A 19830-nucleotide genomic window follows, 5' to 3' on the forward strand; every position below is an offset into this window, starting at 1 on the left:
CCAGAACGAATTACGTTCTTAACCCCAGGTACCACTGTATGCAGTTAGTCATAGAATCATAGAATCATAGAGTTGGAAGAGACCACAAGGGCCATCGAGTCCAACCCCCTGCCAAGCAGGAAACACCATCAGAGCACTCCTGACATATGGTTGTCAAGCCTCTGCTTAAAGGCCTCCAAAGAAGGAGACTCCACCACACTCCTTGGCAGCAAATTCCACTGTCGAACAGCTCTTACTGTCAGGAAGTTCTTCCTAATGTTTAGGTGGAATCTTCTTGCTTGTAGTTTGGATCCATTGCTCCGTGTCCGCTTCTCTGGAGCAGCAGAAAACAACCTTTCTCCCTCCTCTATGTGACATCCTTTTATATATTTGAACATGGCTATCATATCACCCCTTAGCCTCCTCTTCTCCAGGCTAAACATGCCCAGCTCCCTTAGCCGTTCCTCATAAGGCATCGTTTCCAGGCCTTTGACCATTTTGGTTGCCCTCCTCTGGACACGTTCCAGTTTGTCAGTGTCCTTCTTGAACTGTGGTGCCCAGAACTGGACACAGTACTCCAGGTGAGGTCTGACCAGAGCAGAATACAGTGGCACTATTACTTCCCTTGATCTAGATGCTATACTCCTATTGATGCAGCCCAGAATTGCATTGGCTTTTTTAGCTGCCGCGTCACACTGTTGGCTCATGTCAAGTTTGTGGTCAACCAAGACTCCTAGATCCTTTTCACATGTAGTGCTCTCAAGCCAGGTGTCACCCATCTTGTATTTGTGCCTCTCATTTTTTTTGCCCAAGTGCCATACTTTACATTTCTCCCTGTTAAAATTCATCTTGTTGGTTTTGGCCCAGTTCTCTAATCTGTCAAGGTCGTTTTGAAGTGTGATCCTGTCCTCTGGGGTGTTAGCCACCCCTCCCAGTTTGGTGTCATCTGCAAATTTGATCAGGATGCCCTTGAGTCCATCATCCAAGTCGTTGATAAAGATGTTCAATAAGACCGGGCCCAAGACAGAACCCTGTGGCACCCCACTAGTCACTCTTCTCCAGGATGAAGAGGAACCATTACACCATTTGCGAAGCCAGTTGTTCACTTCCACTATTTTTCCCTCTCTCCCTGGGCCACGTCGTTCAACTGGGAGGACAGATGAGATGACAATTTGTGCATTTAATTGCTTCAATTTCCTGCCCAGAGCCTCGTAATCTCTTTTGATCTTCTGGAGGCTATTGCTTGCAGTGTCATTGGTTCCCACATGAACCAAGAGGAAGGGGTATTTGTCAGTGGGTTTTATGATTCCTTGCAGTCGTTCAGTTACATCTTGGATCTTAGCCCCGGGGAGACAGCACACTTCCCGAGACATCTTGTCAGGCCCACAGATCACTGCTTCTGTTCCCCTCAGTAGGGAATCCCCTATCACCACTACACGCCTCCTCTTATTCTTAGTCTTATGTGCTGATGGCCAGGAACCATTTATTTGCTATTCAAATGTTGTTTTCACAAATTTAAACTCTGCTCTTGGAACAGCTCTTCAGTTTAAACATGTTCAACACCTTTTTTGAATAGAATACAGAAGTGAGAAAACGGGAAAAGGAGAGAATATATAGTGTGTGAGAGACCAAACTGCAGGTGAAAAGCTCCCAGTGCAAAAGAAACAACTCTTATGGATCTTGTTGGCAAATAAGGCAAACTACAACCCAAATATTGCTGTTCCAGCCGACATATTCCTGTTCACAGGAATGGGATATCTAATAGAGAAGGGTGAGATCATGTAATACCTACCACCGGATCATTTGAATAAGGTGGGTGGGACTGCATTAGACACAATCTTCACTGTATCTTCAAGACAGCACAGAGAAACAATACATAGAAAAATAGTATCAAAAGGGAAAATGGAATCCACAGTGGATGAGAGGAGGGGGAAATGTGGGCTTTTGAAAAGGAAGTGATGGGAAGGGAAGACTCGTGAAAGGAGTTTATTAAGGTGATACAGCTCTGATAGTTCCCATGGAAGACTTGCTTCTCTTCTACTCCTTCTCAAACCTGAGCTTTGGATCTCTAAAAAGTGTGATGTTTCATGTTACCTCCCTTATGGAAATACATGACTTGAAAATGGAGGTGTGGGATGTGTATTCAACAGTGCTTTTTCATTATGTTGGTAAAGCTGATTACTGTTGTTGCTAATTGCTAGCATGTGGCTCTCATCAAATTAAGTGTATTGGCAGACTTTTCAGCCTAATACAGAGCCAAGTCCCATTCCGAGTAGTTATAATTTACTATTCTGTATGCAGAAACACAGCCAGGATGATACCTATGGTTGTCAGAACATTTTTCCCCTTAAATCATTATTATTTAAGATAGGGGATTATGACCTAGAAGTGTCTCCTTCTCAGCTTTTGAGGAAAAAATGGGAACAAGCCTATGTAGTCAACTTAAGGGCCAATCTGTTTTTATTGTGCCTTTTTATTGGATGGTTATTCATCATTTCAGGCTCTGAATGTGATTTTTAAATGGAATGTTCTGTATGGTATTTTTGGAGCTTGTAAGCTGCCTGGCTTGGATCCTTAATCAGTACAAATATGAACCTTCATTGTCCTCATCATCTGTGGCTATGAGAAGAAAGCATTTGCAGCTGGCACAGAGGCAACTGAAGATGTCTGAAACTTACCACATTTTTATAGAAAAAGTATATCACCAGCTTGCCTAAGCGGGAATAGCACCAATGCCCATGAACTAGAAGCAACTTCTTCAAGTGCTTGAATTGAGATATGGCAAAATCACTGGCCATGACAGCCTGAAACAGAAATGAAAAGAAGAGATTTATTTCCTCCGCTTTATCTGACCCCAAAACAAACCAAAGACAGGCAAAAACCAACCAGCTGGGCAAAAGCAATGACTGGGAGGAAGTGCATAATGTTTCGAGTTTGGCTTGATTTCAGAACTGGCTATGGTTTCATTATGAAACTGCAAGCGCTTGCCTTTCCAAGTCTGTCACAAGAACGTAATCACATAGAAGTTGATCCTATTCCAGTAAGAGGATAGGAGCAATTTTGGATGAGATAGCCTGAAGTACTAGACACTTGGGGAAAGTGCTCAAGGATTACTATTTAATTCAGCAGTTTTCTACAGGCAGTGGAATCCTGTGTGGAAGCTGCCCGACATGGTGAGGTTTAAATCGCAACCTGCCTCTGGGTTTCCAGTGACTCAGCATCACTTCACTGCATTATTGGGATAACAAGCGAGGCAGGGAACTGTTTCTAGCCCTGGACATTAGCATGAAGAACAGTGATATATTAAGTCAAGGCAAGCACATAAGCACTTTGATTAATTGTGAAGACAGGACATTTCACCTTGGTTTATTAGCATATTATGTCAGATAGCCATAATGATAGCTTACGTTCATGTTATACACAGAATACACCCTGCTATAAATTCTGAACGCTGATGACAAATGCCCCAGCAGTAGCTGCCAAAGACAAAGGAATAGACTTCAGTTATTATGTATACCTGCATCCCTTCTTGTCCTGAAATACCGATTCCAACATTAGCTGCCTGAATCATACTTACATCATTGGCACCATCACCTAAAAAAGTGGGAAACAGCAATAGTTGAAACAAATTGTAAGTTAACGCAAAGGGCTATATTCAACATAGCATTAAGTTGCAGGTTCCATCTGCAAGGATTTCTTCCTGCACAAATGCATGTTCTTCTGCTAAATTTGTTCTGGGTCCCCCCCAAGCCTCTGTGGCAGACTTGGGGATGGTGCAAGGTGAGGAGAAGGGGAGGGCACCCCATTGCACTAGTGGTAATACTTACACACGTGTTGAATACCACTCTTGATGTCAAATGATTAAGAAGGCAACTTGGGTTCACGCAAGAGGCTTGTTTCAGCCTGGTGGAATTATTGACTCACCCGCTTTTGAACAGCTGGATGCCCCCCTCACTGCAAAGGCATGTCACTAGTTGCTTTTAAAACTCTGTTTGGCTCCAAACGCACCTTGTCAAATGGCTTGGGGTCTACTGCTTGAGTAAATTAACTACATATAGCCTCTTGAGCTCATGAGTCGAGTTCCTCAATTCTTTGGAACTTGGCTAAAATGCCTCTATAAAGTTGTTGTGTTACAGCAATACCTCAGAGCTGTGATGAGTTAAATATTACGAGTAAGACACTTTACACTCACACCTGACATCACATTTCAAACAATCTGGTATTGCTGAAGGCTGATTTACACATGCACATCACTTGACAACTTGCGCTTAGACATGCAAACAGCTGCTATTGACAATAAATGTGCATAATGGTAGATGAGGCGATATTTAACAGTTGGTGTTAGATCTGTGATGGTGTTAGATCTGTGATGGATGCAAGTTAGTACACAATGCGTCACTGGTTCCTCTGAGTAAATGGACATTAAACGAAGTGTGGCAGAGCAGGACATATTTGCCCCTCTGGTGTAGGATGCGAGATGGCTTTAGCGTTCACATTTCAAGCTAAATAGCAGCCAAGTCATGAGATCATGATGCTCAAATGGCAACTACTCACCTATTGCCAATGTCATAACTTTCAGCTGACCCCGTACAAGTTTGACCACCATGCTCTTCTGCAAGGGGGTACACCGGCAGCATAAAACTGAACGGCTGTACTTGGTTAGTTCCAGAAACTTATGCTCAAGTTGTCCCTGGAAAATGGTATTCAGAGTTCTTCCATCAACCACCAGACCAATTGCAGGATCTGCAGGCACAGTGGTGGACATAGAAAATGGCAGCTTGATGCCAAAAACAGTCCAAGATATCCCTTGAATGCTTTGTGCCTTCTTCACTTCTTCCAATGTAATATCCAACAGTGATTCACAGGTTTCCTAGGAAAAGAGAGTTGTGTAGAGTTGTATTCTCCATTGCACTATAAGCAGGACTTGTTCCATTATTAGAAAGTTATGTGCTAACCTTCCCCCCCTTTTTAAAAAGCCCACAACCTTTCATTTTGTTTGAGTATCCCAAAGACTGGTGAATCTAAACCAAGTGTTGACTTACCAAAGCCTTCCAACAAGTCACTTTATCAAACGTTTGGTAATGATAATTTCAATTTACTTCTAATACCCTTTTTGAACTTAACTAAGTCATGACTTATCAATGCATCCATAATTTGTAGCTAATTTGTATTATACTAATTATTAGCTTGCTTATTTATTTATTTATTTAAATATTTATCTACTTCCATAAAACATAAAGCACCATTTAAAAATAATAATGAAAAATACAGATTTTCATTAAGGTGACTCTCTAATCAAAAATATAAATTAAACAGCTGCAAAGGACCATTGGCATGCCCTTGTTTTACAATTTGAGAATTGCCTTGTTCATTTATTGTTCATAGGATATGCTATCCTCAGGGAATACACAGAAGTAATTTTAGTAAGTTGATAGCAAATGCATTCAAACCGATATCTTTGCATGTATCTGAATAGACCATTCTACTGTATATAAATGTAGTAGCATAGCTGCTTTACGGTCTGATGATTAAATTGATTCACTGGAATAGGTGCTCAAAGTATTAGATGATAAAGATCCCATATCAGTACATTCCTTGTTTAGGGGCTCAATCCCAGTACTAGAAATAGATGGATCACTCTATTTCTGGTCTGTGTTAATTTTGGATGAATTCATTCATTCATGTCTGCTCTGTCCTGCTTCCACATTCATCTGCCTTTCTCTGTGTTTTAAATCTCCCTAAAAGCTAGTAAACACACATTTCAATATGCATTTTATCCGTACATGGTATTTAAATAAACATTTTATCACACATTTCTAAATGTATTTTATCACAAACTACATTTTAAATATATTTGTTTTGCTTTTAAAGTTGAGAAGTGTACAGGACTTCTGGTCAGCACCAGTGACGAATGGCGGATTCCCTCTGAGCTCCGGAGGGAATCGGCTCCACGGGACAGGGTCTTGCCACTCCGGTGAAGCGGGGACCCGAAGAAATCACAGGCAGTGAAGCCCATGAACTTGGAGACTCGGCGGGCTCCATTTGCGCCCCCCCGACTGCGAAGGAGCCTTTTTAAAGGCTGCGGAACGGAACGGGGGTGAGCGGTGCGGAGCTGAGAGTCGTCTACCGCTTCTGTGCAGTGAAGCCGCACAGCCATAGTCAGAGAGCGCTGATTTCTTTCTGGGCAATTGGACTCTAAAGCAACTACTCGTGAGTAGGATTTAGTGAATTAATTGGAGGAAAAAAATTTTTAAAAAAATTTCGGCACCGAAACGGGAAAGGTAAAAACAGGAAGTCTACCTTTCCGGCTTGTAAACAGATCAAAGCAAAGAGACTGTAAAGCTGTAACTTTGAAAGACGTCTTTTTAAAGGTTTAAAATCCAGCACCAAAAAAGTGATCCCCCCCCCTGCCTGCAGGAGCGGAGGGGAGAAATTTGAGAAGTATTTACCTGCAAGGAAGGAGGGAAGTAAAGTTACATCTGCTACCTCTGAAATCTGGGAACGGACTGCCTATGATAGGGAAAGCCTAATTGGGAAGAATTGCCAGCACGTTAAAGATAAAGATTTCTGATACAACTCTGTGAAAGATACAGTGTTTCTGGAACTGCTTTTGACTAAAAAGTAACTTTTAAGGACACTGAATTTGTGGCTTTTAAGGGTACTGGGGACATATAAGGACTATATTTGTTTTAAAAGTTGCAAAGTGAAGTTGGAAGTGTGTCCCCCTAGAGGAGACTATGTTGCAATAACAACTAAGCCACTAAGTAACCAAGCTGTGGAAAATTCCTCTTCAAAACAAATCTACCAGGCGTGAGATTGACCTTGGACAGTACATGAGAGTGTTATGGCAGATGGGAAAGGGAAGATAGAGTCGGCTCAGGAAAGAATTACTAGGTCCGGCAGACAATACAAGACTGATATTACACATCAGAGAAGGGCCTCGACATCCGGAGCAGCAGGTACAGTAGGAGCTGCTGCTTCGCAAGTAAAACCAAAAGTTATGTCATCTGAAGAGTTATTGGCTCAGGCACTTGGCAAAATTAATGCATCTTTGGAAAATTTAGCTAAACAGTTTGCAGAGACAAATAAACAGGTTGCAGAGACAAATAAACAAGTAGTCGAGGCCTCAGCAAAAATTGACTTGAACACTACAAGTATAAATGAATTGGGAAAGAAGGTGAATTCTAATACACAGTCCATTGAAAAGTTACTAGAGGAATCGGCCTCAACTCGAAGGATAGCAGAGGAAGCTAAGGAAATTGCATCTGCTGTCCAAGAAAAGATACCACCGGTATATAAGAAATTAGAAGACCATGATTTGACACTGTCTATGATAGAATTACAAGGAAAGGAGAGAAATTTAAGAATTAGAGCAGTACCTGAAAGTGAGAAAGACAACCTGGCAGACTTCCTTACAAAGGAATTTACAGATTTTTGGCAACAGGACTTGGGAAAAGAGGAATTCAAGATAGTTAGTGCTTTTAGACTTGGCAGAAGACAAAGAAAGAATAAAGCAAGAGATTGCTTGATCACTTTAAGAACAAAAGAAGAAAGAGACAAAATTCTGAATCTGCACTACCAAAGAACTTTGGAAATTGAAGAGGCATTTGTAGAGATTTTCAAGGACATACCCAAACATATCTTGGATGTAAGAGCCTACTACAGAGATTTGGTGGCTCTTTTGAGAAGAAATAAAATACTCTTCAGGTGGGAATTCCCCCAAGGCCTATCTTTTAAATACAGAGGAAGGAAAATAAGAATAAGGACAGTGAATGATAAAGACAAGTTTTTGAAAGACCACGAGGAGGATCTACAGAAGGAAGTGGAATCTGCTGAGGACCCAACTGCATCAGGAAAAGGAATCTTAGACATAGCAAATCTATCATTTGGACTTCTGGGCCCAGGGAAAGATAAACCACCTACAGAAGAAGAACAACAACTTGGAGCAGTTGGAGGTAAAACCAAGTAACTGATCATGGCTCTGCAACTTCTAAGTTGGAATTGTAATGGACTAAATTCCCCTCGAAAGAGAAAAGGTGTTTTTCATATATTAAGAAAAGAACAATTGGACTTGATATGTTTACAGGAAACACATGTAATGAGGCTACACAGGAAAATACTTATCAATAAAAGATTGGGACAAGAGTTTATTTCGTCTGACAAGGTTAAAAAGAGAGGAGTGGTGATATATGCGAAAGAGAAACTACTACCGAAATTAATTTTTAAAGATGAACAAGGAAGATATTTGGCAATTGAAATTCAACTTCAAGGAGAGAAATTTCTGATTGTAGGGGTGTATGCACCGAACGAGGGGAAATCCGAATTTTTTTAAGAAGTTGCATGAGATCCTTTTGGACTATATGGACTATAATATAATCCTGATGGGGGACATGAATGGAGTCGTATCTACTAATATGGACAAGGCACAAAAACAGGTAGTCACCAAAGATGGTAGACTACCAAAAACTTTCTTTGAACTAATTGACAATATGGACTTGATTGACATTTGGAGAATTAAGAACCCCCTGGGGAGAGAGGGAACTTTCTTCTCTGAGGCTAAGATGACATGGACTAGAATAGACCAAATTTGGATTACTAGAGGAATGGCACCAAAGATAAAGAAAGTGGAAATCTGCCCTAAAACTTGCTCTGACCATAATGCTGTAAAGATGGAGATGAAGCAAACATCAACCGGCACCTTCAGATGGAGAATGAATGACACCTTATTTAGAGATGAAGAAGTATATAAGAAGGCCCAAAAAACTTTGAGAGATTATTTTGAAATAAATATGTCAACAGATGTTGAAAAAAGAGTAATCTGGGACGCAAGTAAAGCTGTGATGAGAGGGTTTCTGATACAACAGAATGCAATAAAGAAGAGAAGTCAAAATGAGAAAAAAGACAAAATTTTAGAGAAAATAAAAGAAGGGGAGAAAAAACTGAGAGTAAAGCCAAAGTCTCTGGAGATTTTGAGAGAAATAAAACTTTATCAAGTACAATACATGGAATTGATGAATCAGGAAATAGAATGGAAAATTAAACAAATGAAACAGAAGACATTTGAATCAGCGAATAAATGTGGGAAGCTATTGGCTTGGCAATTGAAAAAAAGACAAAAATTAAATACCATCACAAACTTGGAAGTAGAAGGGAAAGACATACATAACCCAAATGAGATTAGGAATTGCTTCCAGAAGTACTTCAAACAACTATATGCACAAGGGCCACAGAATGAAATGGACATTGACTGTTTTTTGAAAACAAATGGATTACAAAAAATTTCACAAGAAAGCAAACTAATGTTGAATTGTAAAATATATGACCAGGAGATAGAAGGTGCCATCCAAAATATGCAACTAGGCAAGTCTCCAGGACCAGATGGGCTGGCCTCCAGATATTATAGATCTTTGAAAGAGTGGTTATTACAACCTCTGAAGGAAGTCTGCAATGAAATTTTGGAAGGGAAAAGGGCACCAGAGTCATGGAAGGAGGCTTATATTACACTAATACCGAAAACAGAGACTGAAAAGACTCAACTTAAGAACTACCGTCCCATATCCTTATTAAATGTGGATTATACAATTTTTGCTGACATTTTGGCTAAGAGACTGAAAATTATTGATGGAGGAGATCCATAAGGACCAAGCGGGCTTTCTTCCGGGAAGACATCTATCGGACAATTTGAGGAACATAATTGACATTTTGGAAAAGTTAGAAGTGAATATAAACACTAAAGCAGTTTTGATATTTGTGGATGCGGAGAAAGCTTTTGACAACATCTCTTGGAGTTTTATGAAAAAGAACTTACAGGGTATGGGGGTGGGTCAAGGTTTTGAGAATGGTATAGGTGCAATATATTCTGAACAAAAGGCTAAATTAATTGTAAATAACGTGGTCACGGAAGAATTCAAGATTGAAAAAGGGACACGACAGGGGTGCCCAATTTCCCCATTGCTTTTTATATCGGTCCTGGAGGTCCTGCTGAACATGATTAGAAGGGACCGGCTGGTTAAAGGTATACAGGTCGGAGCCAAACAGTACAAATTGAGAGCTTTTGCAGATGACTTAGTCTTAACGTTACAGGAGCCAGAATCTAGTACTAAAAGGGTTTTGGAACTAATTCAAGAGTTTGGTCAGGTGGCAGGATTTAAACTGAATAAGGTAAAAACTAAGGTGTTAGAGAAAAATCTAACACTGATTGAAAGAGAGAGGTTCCAGAATGAAACAGGTCTGACTGTGGTTAAGAAGGTGAAATATTTGGGGATTAATATGACAGCTAAAAATGGGAACTTGTTTAAAGATAACTATGAAAAATGTTGGACAGAAGTGAAAAAAGATTTAGAAATTTGGTCAAATTTGAAGCTTTCCTTGTTGGGCCGAATTGCAGCTATAAAGATGAATGTATTGCCTAGAATGTTGTTTTTATTTCAAACATTGCAAATTGTGGACAAGATGGACTGTTTCAAGAAGTGGCAGAAAGATATTTCTAGATTTGTCTGGCAGGGCAAGAAGCCTAGAATAAAATTTAAGATATTAACGGATGCAAAGGAAAGGGGTGGATTTGCCCTGCCAGACTTTAAACTTTATTATGAATCAGCAGCATTTTGCTGGCTGAAAGACTGGCTGCTTCTTGAGAATACAGACATTCTAGATTTAGAAGGTTTTAACAATGTATTTGGGTGGCATGCATATTTGTGGTATGACAAGGTTAAAGCACATAAAGCATTCAAAAATCACATGGTCAGGAGAGCGTTGTTTAATGTTTGGATTAGATATAAGGACTTATTGGAAAATAAAACCCCAAGGTGGCTGTCACCGATGGAAGCGAAAGCACAGAAAAAGCTCAATATGGAGGCCAAATGGCCGAAATATTGGGAAATTTTGGAACAAGAAGGTCATAGATTGAAACTGCAGAGTTTTGAGAAACTAAAGAACAAAGTGCGAGACTGGCTTCATTACTACCAAATAATGGAGGCATATAATTTGGACAAAAAAATCGGCTTCCAGGTGGAAAAATCAAAATTGGAAACAGAACTGTTAGAACCTAAAACTAAGATTTTGTCAAAGATGTATAACTTGCTGCTGAAATGGAATACTCAGGATGAGACGGTTAAATCAGCCATGATTAAATGGGCACAAGATGTAGGACATAACATTATGTTTGCTGACTGGGAACAGTTGTGGACCACAGGTATGAAATTTACGGCATGTAATGCCTTAAGAGAGAATATCATGAAAATGATATACAGGTGGTACATGACCCCAGTCAAGCTGGCAAAAATTTATCACTTGCCCGATAATAAATGCTGGAAATGTAAGGAAAGTGAAGGTACATTCTTTCACCTTTGGTGGACGTGCCCAAGGATTAAGGCTTTCTGGGAAATGATTTATAATGAACTAAAAAAGGTATTTAAATATAACTTCTTGAAGAAACCAGAGGCCTTTCTTCTAGGCATAGTCAGCCAACAGGTGCCAAAGAAGGACAGAACTTTTTTTATGTATGCCACAACAGCAGCAAGAATACTTATTGCAAAGTACTGGAAGACACAGGATTTGCCCACTCTGGAAGAATGGCAGTTGAAGATGATCGATTACATGGGATTGGCAGAAATGACTGGCAGAATCCGTGACCAGGGAGAAGAGTCGGCGGAAGAAGATTGGAAGAAATTTAAGGATTATTTACAGAAATATTGTAAAATTAATGAATGTTAGAATGATGTTGGATGGAATTTAAGAGGTTTTCAGCTGTAATGTTCTGAGGGATAGGGGAAAAAAAGAGAGGTGGAATTAGGTTAAGAATTATGGTTAAGGATTTGCTGAATCAATAATTTGAATTGGAATACAAAAAGGGGAGGTATGAGGAGGTCGGGAAAATATGTCAATGAAAGTAAATTATTGTGAACTTAATGTGTTTTTAATTTTTATGTATCTTTTTTTCTTTTGTTTTTTCGTATTTTTTCCCTTTTTCTTTTTGATTTTTATATTTTTATTGTATTAACTTTGAAAATTTTAATAAACATCTTTAAAAAAAAAAAAAGAGAAGTGTACTGCACCCACTGGATAAGAGTAAAATCTGAAGGGTAAGGATGTTTTGGTCTGCAAATTAGTCTGGGAGCTTTGATCAAGTCAGAAATTGAATTTTCAGCACCACTGATAGCTCTGCCCTGAACTATACAACATGTGACCAGCCAAGCAACAGGTGCCTGTCACATGGGGGATGTCAAGCCTACATGTGCTTGATACCCCCTTCCCCAGATTTCTGCAGTAAAAGGCAGACAGCACAAACCTGTGGTTTACTGGGTTGTTGGTGGTCCTTCAGATTTGGCTGCTGAGCTACATTTGACTTGGTGGGTCACTAGAATTAATTGGAACAGGGTAAAGGCAACATTTCCAGTTTAATTGTTGCCAGTGAAATGTTATCTAGCAAGTAGGCTTGTCACACGCTCTTATTTCATAGGACAGTTACTTATTTCGTATACAAATCTAGCAAGGGACAGATAGCAAGCCTTTTAGCTAGCAAAACCTCAATGCTATTTGGAGACAAGGCTTTTTACAAATTGCCAAATAAGTTTGAAACATTAAAGCCAAATGTTTGTCTTTCATGCCTATACAATCTTCCTGAATTCCAATAATACAGCATAGTACAGCTTCAAAAGGATCATTTTCCAAATAACAGTTTGACCCATGTTTTTCACTTTAATGCTGCATTAAAGATGAAGGAGGGATGCAGGTGGCGCTGTGGTCTAAACCACAGAACCTAGGGCTGGCTGATCAGAAGGTAGTGGTTCGAATCCCCGCGATGGGGTGAGCTCCCGTTGCTCAGTCCCAGCTCCTGCCAACCTAGCAGTTTGAAAGCACGTCAAAGTGCAAGTAGATAAATAGGTACCACTTCAGCGGGAAGGTAAACGGTGTTTCCATGCACTGCTCTGGTTCGCCAGAAGCAGCTTAGTCATGCTGGTCACATGACCCAGAAGCTGTACGCCGGCTCCCTCGGCCAGTAAAGCGAGATGAGCGCTGCAACCCCAGAGTCATTCATGACTGGACCTAATGGTCAGGGGTCCCTTTACCTTTACCTTTAAAGATGAAGGAAGCTTGCATGGCAGATCATTAAACAAGTCGTCATAGAATCCCTTGCAGGCCATTTGGACTCACCTTACTTTCAGTATTAATGGTAAAGACTGTGTCTCTTTGGTCCAGAAGTTTGCAAGAATATGCAATGTTAACTGCTGTTTCCTGCTTATCTCCAGTCAGCACCCAAGTCTGGATCCCTGCCTCTCTGAAAGCAGCAATGGTATCAGGCACTCCATCTTGCAGCCGATCTTCAATACCAGTTGCTCCTGGTAAAACGGAAGAATGGGGAACCAAGCTTTGACTGAGCATGCAGAGTGCACTTTGCATACAAAACTACACGGCACTGTTACAAACCTGCCCGTTTATTCACCTGTTGCAACAGTTGCTATAAAAGATAAAGGAAAAGTAACTGAAAAGATGTAGGAAAGTAAGTTCATGCAGTTTTTCCGCTGCATTTTCCCTCAAAGGTTCTTCAGGGCTATAAATCCTCAAAGGGGCAGACTCTGTCACAGAATCATTGTGGGTGGTGATACCAGGCCCCAAGAGTAATTCACTACTGGGGATGTGCTATCATCCCGCTGATCAAAATGCCCATGGAGATCTTGAGATGAAGAACAAAATCAAGAAAGCATCCAAAAGAGGAGACATTGTAGAAATGGGGGACTTCAACTACCCTCACACAGAATGTCAACATATGTGTTCTAGCCATGAGAAAGAGGTAAAATTTTGAGAAACCCTAGAAGACTGTAGCCTACAACAGTTGGTATTGGAACTGACCACAGCAGGGCAACCCTGTTCTCAATACTGAGTGGTTCCCAGGACCTGCTTCAAGAGGTAGGCATTGTTGAGCCAATTGGGAGCACTGATCCTTCTCTGTTTCTGGGAACAGGTTTTAGCATGCAGAGTTAGTTAATTTGTTCCTACAACAGCCTTTGCATGCGAGAAAAATAGAGAATCTGTTCTGTGTGCAGAACTAAGTTTAGATTCAGCTCATTATACACATAATTTGTGCCAGCACTTAAGCATCAGTGCACAGAACTGCGCAGGTAGTAATCTTTTTGTTTTTTTCACCTGCTCATAATCACCAGATCATAACCTATGTCTTTAAAGATGTCATAGCATCACAAGAAAGATACAAAACTGAACTGAACATTGACCCTTTTAATTCACTAAACAGATCAGCTACTTGTCACATTAAAGAAAGTAGGGAGGTTATATTACATTTCTTTGTTTGAGATGCTCAAAAACTAAGGTAAGAGGCTAAATGAATGCTAAAGGTAATTAATGACTGAGAGAGTAATAGCATCTCTTCTGCCAGAGGTCAGTATTAGATTATTTGCAGTGATAAATGAGAGCTGAGATAGGTCTGACTTTTTCATGCGCTTTATTACAACTAACTTAACTCCAAATGAAGTTGCCCTTTCCTGAAGACATCATCTAGCCAGGGAAATCTGAGAGTTCTTCTGGAAATAGAAATCTGAGTGAATATTGCCACAATTTGTATGTTTGCCTGAGGTCAGGAATGGAAATCAATACAATAAATATTGAATATTAAAAAGCAAATTATTGCTTAGAGCATGGATGGCTAAAAGGTGGCAGAAGCAGTAGAGATTTATACAGGCGCAAGGGCCTTGCATTGTTTTGTCTGTACTCCTACTTGTTTTTCTGATAATGTAATGCTTCCTAAATTCTTGTTTCTGTAGCATAGAGACAAAGGCATCAAGGCATGGTGTGCAGCACTTATGCACTGTAGCATGCACTCATGTGACACTGTTTCATGCTGTGGGAATTTGGGGCACAATGACCCAGAAGACTGGTTACTGCTGACTTAAAGCAAACTAACAATTTTTTGGTAGTTAAACTACGTCATTAACTGTACTTCTAAAGGATGTGGTTATTTATAACTCTAAAGCTCTGCTTAGAATACTCTCTGTTCCAGCGGCACATAGACTACATTTTCTAGTTCATACATTGCATAGAAGTGGAGAAGGAAGAAGCTCCAGCAGCAGGGTCAGTCCAAGACATTTTGCTACCTGAGGCAGATGACAAGTGGACACCCTTCTCCAACCCTATGCAGAGAAACTGATGGGACTGGTAGTTGGGACGGCATCCTCTACTGCACCTGTGGACAACAGGCTGGGGTGTGTGCTGTAGTGCAGGCCACATGACGCACACTGCTCTGTTCTCCAACATATTGTTGCTGCTCCCCATCCCTATCCCCTGCTGCCTGAAGTAGCTGCTTTGCTCTGCCTAATGATAGGGCTGGCTCTGACCAGCAACATCGCTTAGAACTGTAGGCAGGTAAGTTCTGTGAACCTCACTTTGTACATTACATTACAGTAATAAATTACTTCCGCAAAGCACACAAAATGTTCTAATTTCACAATGCATAACTGAGGAAAAAACTTACAGTGTAAGATAAGACACTGCAACTGTATGTGTTTAAATGTATACAACATGCATACATATACAGTGGAAATGGATCAGATAAGACCATCTTAACTGAGTTTGTAGGAAATGCTATTGCATCCTTTCAAAACTCTAGCTCAAAACAGCAAAACAGTGATTGAAATAAGACAGAAGGTTCACCTAAGATGATTGCAGTTTTGCTTATAGGCAAGATAATGTATTCATGGATCAAGCATATATTTCACATCATGAACTCACTGGCAAGCTTGTAGATACTGTTTCTATCTACATGCATAAGTATAGGTGTGCTTTGTATGTTGTTATATCTGGGTTGGGGAACCAGTGGCCTTCCAGATACAGTGGTACCTCTGGTTACGTACTTAATTTGTTCCAGAGATCTGTTCTTAACCTGAAACTGTTCTTAACCCGAAGCACCACTTTAGCTAATGGGGCCTCCTGTTGCTGCCGCCGCGCGATTTTTGTTCTCATCCTGAAGCAAAGTTCTTAACCTGAGGTACTATTTCTGGGTTAGCGGAGTCTGTAACCTGAAGCGTATGTAACCTGAAGCGTATGTAACCCGAGGTACCACTGTATTGCTTGGTTATAACTCCCATCATCCCTGACCATTGGCTACACTGGTTGGGCTGATGGGAGTTGGCATCCAGTAACATCATGAGGGCAACAGGTTTTCCACACCTGCCTTATTTAATTTGCAAAACTATGCAGGAAGATATTGAAGATGAAATTTGTCATAGACTGCAATGTTAACTTCATTTCAAAGGCTGAGGCTAGTTTTTAAATTGTGACTCACTTCCAAGTAAATGTGCTTATGACTGGATACAGGCAATTTATCCCTTTAAGTTGCCAAGGATATATCATTACACCCTAGTGTTTAATGAATTGTTTTAAAAGTTACCTAGTAATGTGAGTTTCGTCTCCAGATGTTGCGCAGTCTGCATGAGTAGCTCATCTCTGTTGTCAATAGCTGTTTCTGCCTCACGACGAAAGTTGGCCCATATCTGAAAGTCATCTTCACTCAGGACCTAGTACAACACATGCTCACAATTACAGATGGCAAAGACATTAGGTTCCTGGAGTGTGTTGGATTGTTTGAAGTAAATGTTTCAAACACAAATGTTTCTATCTGACATTTAGCTTAGTCAATAGACCAGAGTGTTCTGGATTGGCTGAACCAGGGTGCAGTGCCACAAAGCACCACAGGCAACAAGCAACATGATATAGGATTGCAGTTTAAGGTTCAAGCACATTTCCTTGGGAGTAAATCTCATTAAACTCAGCATGCTTACTAAGAAGTGTGCCTCAGTGAGTAAATTGCAATCCTATATCCATCTGGATGTTGGCCCCACTGAACACAATGAGACTTATTTGGCTTGGGATGTTGTTCTGGCATCTAGACAGTGTGGGAGAAAAAGGAAGCTGTACAGACTTGTGGGACTATGTTGGGAATGCAAATAATGGTTTCAAGTCTGAACTATAGTTACTGCAAATCATGGTTTAACGCAATGCCTGAAATAATTCTAAGAATGAGATGCAAACTGACTTCTGTGTCATGATGAGCAGCTTCTCCTTCCCCCACCAAACACCCATTTCAAGATAATGTGAAATGTTAATAGGAACATTAAAACCTAAACAACCCTTCCCTTCTTCCAGCTCATTGGCTCCAGACCATAATCCACAAATGATGATCTCTGGAGCAGCCTTGGAATGTTTACGCAAGCGGTGATGGGAATTCTTCACTGCTACTCTAATAAAGCAGAAAGAAGCTGCAGGTTTCAGGCCATTTATATCATGATTAATCAGCATAGGAGGAGTACAGAAAGCTACATGAAAGAGAATATTTATTTGATTAGGGATTTCTAAAAGCAGTCTGGAAAGAGTCATAAGAAGAGCAGAAGCAGAGCATTGGTTCTTTAGAGTATTGGCCCTTTTAGTAAGATTGTTCAGACGAAGGAAATAAAAAAAATATTCTGCTTACCTTCTTAGCTATGCATAGAGTTCTCAGGCCATCTCGTGCATAGAAATCTAAATGTTTTTGTGTTTGATCTCTGACTTTTCTTATTTTCTTTTCCATGGCTAGGTTAGCTGTGAAACACAAGCAGAGTGATGCTTATTTCAGTTACAGATTATGCCAAATCACCACCTCACACCTATACAAGCATGTTAATATTACAAGGATCTCTTCCAAGCCCATAAATGTGTTGTCTCTGGTGCATAAATGTCATGTATTGTCAGAGCAGCAGAGCTGCTTTAGAAGCCCCCCTACTGTACTCAACCAGATATCACTTTCCTCTTAGGACCAAGTTCTTAGAAGACATCTATCTATCATCTATCTATCTATCATCTATATATCTATACTGCAGCAGAAATGGTCATTGATTGACACTGATTTGCTGGCATCCATAATGCTAAAAAGAAGCTTTTTTCACCTCAACTCCTGGAACAATATAACAAAAAATCTTTTCCTGTTTTTGTAAATAAAAAAGAAATGAATGACTGGATAAGCAGGTACACAGAACTTGTGAAACTTTAAAATAAGCAAGTATTACAGCAGGGATGTAACACTCCATATGTTGTCAGACTCCAAATCTCATCAGCCCCAGCCAGCATGGCCAATGGTCAGGGACAATGGGAGTTGTAGTCCACAAAAACCTGGAGGACCCAAGCTCCCAATTTCTATCTTACAACCTGCATGAATCATAGGGGGAAAGGCAACGCTAAGAGCTGGAGCATGCTCCAGTGACTTCCCTCAGGATCCCTCCCACACTACAATTCTATGATTCCATATAATGCAGCATTAAGTCCTATTGAAATCACCCTTTCAGCACTTAATTGTAGAGGGACTTTAGTGCACTTGCTTTTCTCTAGCCTGGGACCACTATAGTTGACATCTCACTGCTACATAGGACTTGTCCAAACTTCTGCTTGTCCCATCACTAGAAAGCATGGGTCTGAGTAGTTTTCCACTTGTCCATGCTTTCTAGGCATGGATCCAAGCAGCTCTGCCCTTGCCCCACTGCTTTCCCCAGGAAAATCCGCTCTTTCCTGATAAGTCAATATGGAGAAAACCCAATCTGGAGCGAAAGTCAATCTGAGGAAAACCCGATTGACATTTGCTCCAGTGCAGCAGTAAAGAACTGGTTTCTCCAGGGGGGAGCTGCAGGGCAAGGGCAAGTCTGGATGTCACTGCCCTTCTGTTCCAATAGTTAGAGTATCACAGTGTGCAAGATAATTTTGGTATTATTGCAGATCTCATAAAGCCTATTCATTTTGGCTTCCCTATTAGGCTGCTCTACATGTTATACACCAGGGGACAGCAAACTTTTTCAGACCTTGTGGGGGGGCCAGACTATATTTTGAAAAAATAATAATGAACGAATTCCTATGCCCCACAAATAACCCAGAGATGCCTTTTAAATAAAAGCACACATTCTACTCATGTAAAAACATGCTGATTCCCAGACCGTCTGCGGGCTGGATTTAGAAGGTGATTGGGCCAGATCTGGCCCCTGGGCCTTAGTTTGCCTACTCATGCTCCCTCTGCCCTACGGCTTGCCTGGTTAACACTTTTGCTTCCATTGTAGTTTCGTAGATGGAATCTATATTTCATGCAACCTAGGCTACACATTCTTAATAGATAGTTTCTTGGCGAATGCAAAAAATTACCTCTGGAAGGTTCTTCCAATAAGTCCATTATGACAGAGTCAGCCCCTTTGGTGTAGACAATTATCTCGCCAGTATGGGGATGCCTCACCACCACCGACATTCTTTTTCTGTTGGAGTCAAATCCCAAAGTGAACAAGAGGTCAAAGGTCAGGAGGGTACCCTCTGGCAGCCTCACAGTCACTTGTTCAGCAGTCCTGGACACTAATGTAAACTGGTAAGCCCGGGCTGCATGGACAAGGGCAGCTTCATCTGGGCTTTCAGCCTCATAACAAAACTCTATTTGGGAAGCTCCCTGGTAAGCTGCCCCACAGATCTCTGCTGGAGTGGGATCGCTGTCCCCAAAGGTGTCTTTCTCAGTGATTGAATCTCTTCTAAAACTGTAATCATCTGCTAAAGTGGAACAGCTTTGAGAAGAAAAATAATCTTTTGTTTCGGAGTCAGCACAGACTCTGGTGGTTTCTGTAGTCAAACTCTCTCCTAAGTCTGAATTTGACTGAGCTGATGAAAGAGACTGGCTGAGGCTTGCCAGCTTTAGACGCTGGAACAGCTGGTGAATTTTCTCCAGGGATAGTGCTGATGGTTTCATTGGTGACGGAATGGTAACCTTGAAAGAAAAGAGGGAATCAGGATTAATTATAGCTGAAATTATGTACTACAACACAAGGGGGGCATTTTCTAACCAGTAGA

At 40.7% G+C, this 19830-nt stretch overlaps 2 protein-coding genes across 2 annotated transcripts in view; both read right to left on the bottom strand.

The window, feature by feature from the left end:
• SLU7 (SLU7 homolog, splicing factor) overlaps positions 1-19830 on the bottom strand; it is a 252508-nt gene that overhangs the window by 65756 nt on the left and 166922 nt on the right. The gene's annotated exons all lie outside the window — the stretch shown is intronic.
• Positions 1-19830, bottom strand: part of ATP10B (ATPase phospholipid transporting 10B (putative)) — a 153918-nt gene that overhangs the window by 7017 nt on the left and 127071 nt on the right. Inside the window, exons 15-21 of the mRNA XM_053368548.1 lie at positions 19144-19747; positions 17456-17562; positions 16376-16502; positions 13132-13316; positions 4534-4849; positions 3497-3573; positions 2658-2783 (exon numbers count right to left, since the gene is read on the bottom strand). Coding sequence (XP_053224523.1) covers positions 2658-2783; positions 3497-3573; positions 4534-4849; positions 13132-13316; positions 16376-16502; positions 17456-17562; positions 19144-19747 — 1542 coding nt within the window. The remainder of the gene's footprint in view (positions 1-2657; positions 2784-3496; positions 3574-4533; positions 4850-13131; positions 13317-16375; positions 16503-17455; positions 17563-19143; positions 19748-19830) is intronic.

This window comes from Podarcis raffonei, chromosome 2 (genome assembly GCF_027172205.1).
Source record: "Podarcis raffonei isolate rPodRaf1 chromosome 2, rPodRaf1.pri, whole genome shotgun sequence".
In the NCBI taxonomy this organism is placed as follows: domain Eukaryota; kingdom Metazoa; phylum Chordata; class Lepidosauria; order Squamata; family Lacertidae; genus Podarcis; species Podarcis raffonei.